The 1,625-nt window shown below is 36.8% G+C and overlaps 1 protein-coding gene across 2 annotated transcripts in view; it reads left to right on the forward strand.

Annotated features, from left to right (window-relative positions):
• The window catches only part of ppfibp1a (PPFIA binding protein 1a), a 27,260-nt gene that overhangs the window by 14,972 nt on the left and 10,663 nt on the right, over positions 1-1,625 (forward strand). For both annotated transcript variants that reach the window (XM_014009431.1, XM_014009432.1), the window contains exons 4-6: positions 802-882; positions 1,293-1,406; positions 1,509-1,619. In XM_014009431.1, coding sequence (XP_013864885.1) covers positions 802-882; positions 1,293-1,406; positions 1,509-1,619 — 306 coding nt within the window. The remainder of the gene's footprint in view (positions 1-801; positions 883-1,292; positions 1,407-1,508; positions 1,620-1,625) is intronic.

The following is a 1,625-nucleotide window of genomic DNA, read 5'->3' on the forward strand; positions in this document are numbered from 1 at the left end:
CACATACACTACTGAAGATATTTGTATTCATAGATGCAGATGTGTATTTCTTTGCAGCTGGACTCTGAACGATAAGCTCTGTTCCTTGAATACGTAGCTTGTTTTAATTATCCTCCGTTCTGCTTTTCATCATATTTTCTTGCCCGTACCATGGCTTTGTTTACTGTAAAAGTCATGAAGAGCTTTATGAATGTTGGACTTTCTGCAGATAGTTTCCATCCTTTAAACTCATTCAGACTCTGTGAGGCTCATGATTTTCCTATTGCCCTTTATTGTGATTATTTGACAGAAAGGTTTGCATTTAAATCACTTTAGTGGGAGATCACTACTAACCTTTACATTATAGAGAAAAAAACACAGTTGGCCATCGTGAAGGCAAAGCAAAACAAAACAACAAAAAAAAATCTCCTTTGCTGCTCTTTGGTTTAACTTGAGGATGTGTGCCTGGACAGTTAGAATATTCATAACTTTSTAATTGTCTTGTCAGTTTTTTTGAACCTGTGAAAATGAAACTATGCAAAATAAGTCTGAAATTCTGAAAGCAATTTTAAAGTAATAGATTTGAACCCTCCACCTAGAATTAGAACTGAGTCTGTGCTGCTTGATTGCTCCGTTTTAGCTCATTGTAGTGGTTGTACAAGAACATGATTACAAAATGATCCTTTTCGTTTAATTACAAACTTGTTGTATATTTCAACCCAACAGATAAAGACCTTCTTCGTTTATCATTATGTAAAAAGAAATGACAGTTTAAAGCTTTTTTTTTTCCTGAAACAAATGATCACATTGTTTTTCTGTCAGACAAACATTCACAGCTCAGAGGTGGTCTACCAAGAACGTCTTTCACGACTGGAGAGTGACAAAGAGTGTCTCATCCTTCAGGTTTGTGAATAAAACTGTCTCAGCAAAACAAAACCATTGTTCTCCACTGTGCAATTAAGTATGAAGTCCTCCTGTTGTTCACTGGAAACAAAGTTCTTTTTCAGTTTTCTGGATTGAGATGAACAAATTAAGACATTGTTTTTTGTCTAAAACAACAAATTTTAATTTAATAAAAAGTGTCCTATATCTTAGATCTCAATGTGGTTACAAAGCTAGACATATTTTGATTCCTTGTTAATAAAAAAGCTGCTGGTTATAACGGCATCTTTGTTTTAAACGTATTAAAATCYAGTTCTTTCCTTCAAAGCTGCAGGTTATAGTGCACTGGAGCATTTGTTCAAAGAAGTCAAGATGCTCACATTTGAATCCTTTTGAAACGTGCTCATAAAAGTCATGTTGTCGTTGTGCAGGTAAGCGTTTTAACAGACCAGGTGGAGGTGCAAGGTGAAAAGATTCGAGATTTAGACAAAAGCCTGGAGCTTCATCGGGAGAAGCTGAACGCTGCAGAGGAGCTACTTCAACAGGTAATGAGGCAACTTTTGAAATTTTTGATTGAGGTTCAAAAGGTTTTAGAAAATTCTCTACTCGTCAGGGTTATTTTACTATCAGACTGTACTGATCCTCAGGAGCTGTTAAACCGGACGGCACTGGAGACCCAGAAACTGGAGTTGATGACGGAGGTGTCCAGCCTGAAGCTCAAACTAACTGCTCTGGAGAGAGATCACAGGGGAAATGAGGTAGAC

The sequence above is a fragment of the Austrofundulus limnaeus genome, unplaced genomic scaffold (assembly GCF_001266775.1).
Source record: "Austrofundulus limnaeus strain Quisiro unplaced genomic scaffold, Austrofundulus_limnaeus-1.0 Scaffold58, whole genome shotgun sequence".
Lineage (NCBI taxonomy): Eukaryota > Metazoa > Chordata > Actinopteri > Cyprinodontiformes > Rivulidae > Austrofundulus > Austrofundulus limnaeus.